This window comes from Pyrgilauda ruficollis, unplaced genomic scaffold (genome assembly GCF_017590135.1).
Source record: "Pyrgilauda ruficollis isolate IOZ18807 unplaced genomic scaffold, ASM1759013v1 scaffold16047, whole genome shotgun sequence".
Classification (NCBI taxonomy): Eukaryota; Metazoa; Chordata; class Aves; order Passeriformes; family Passeridae; genus Pyrgilauda; species Pyrgilauda ruficollis.
This window is the reverse complement of record NW_024514818.1, coordinates 1-378: the sequence shown is the minus strand read 5'-3', so window position 1 is coordinate 378 and position 378 is coordinate 1. Positions and strand designations below refer to the sequence as shown.

General features: G+C 75.9%; 1 protein-coding gene across 1 annotated transcript; it reads right to left on the bottom strand.

Moving 5' to 3' along the window:
• Positions 1 to 22: 22 nt before the first annotated feature.
• LOC121351029 (NTPase KAP family P-loop domain-containing protein 1-like) lies at positions 23 to 374 on the bottom strand (the record flags this gene model as incomplete). Its single annotated transcript, XM_041462866.1, has 1 exon — positions 23 to 374. A coding segment is annotated over one exon (352 nt), but the record flags the coding sequence as incomplete, so codon positions are not given.
• Positions 375 to 378: the final 4 nt, after the last annotated feature.

The following is a 378-nucleotide window of genomic DNA, read 5'->3' as shown; positions in this document are numbered from 1 at the left end:
CGGGACACGGGCGCGGCCCTGCCCAGCCGCGCCAGCGCCCGCAGCAGCCCCATCTGCTGCCGGATGGAATGGTCCAGGTTGACGGTGACGCCGAGCAGCTGCCGCGCCTCGCCGGCGCCGAAGGGGAAATCCCGCGCCAGGAAGGCCTGGAAGAGCTCGGGGTCGCCGTCCAGGCTCAGCACCTTGCCCAGCGGCTGCCGCAGCGCGCTCAGCTCGCCGGCGTGCTCCTGGAAGACGCTCCAGAGCGATTTCTCCGAGCCGCCCGGTGCCGCCGCGCCCTGCCCGGCGTCCTCCAGGCACTGCAGCGTCCAGCTGAGGCGGCAGGGCCAGCGGTCGGCCAGCACCACCCAGGCGGCCGCGGCGCGCGGCGACGGCACG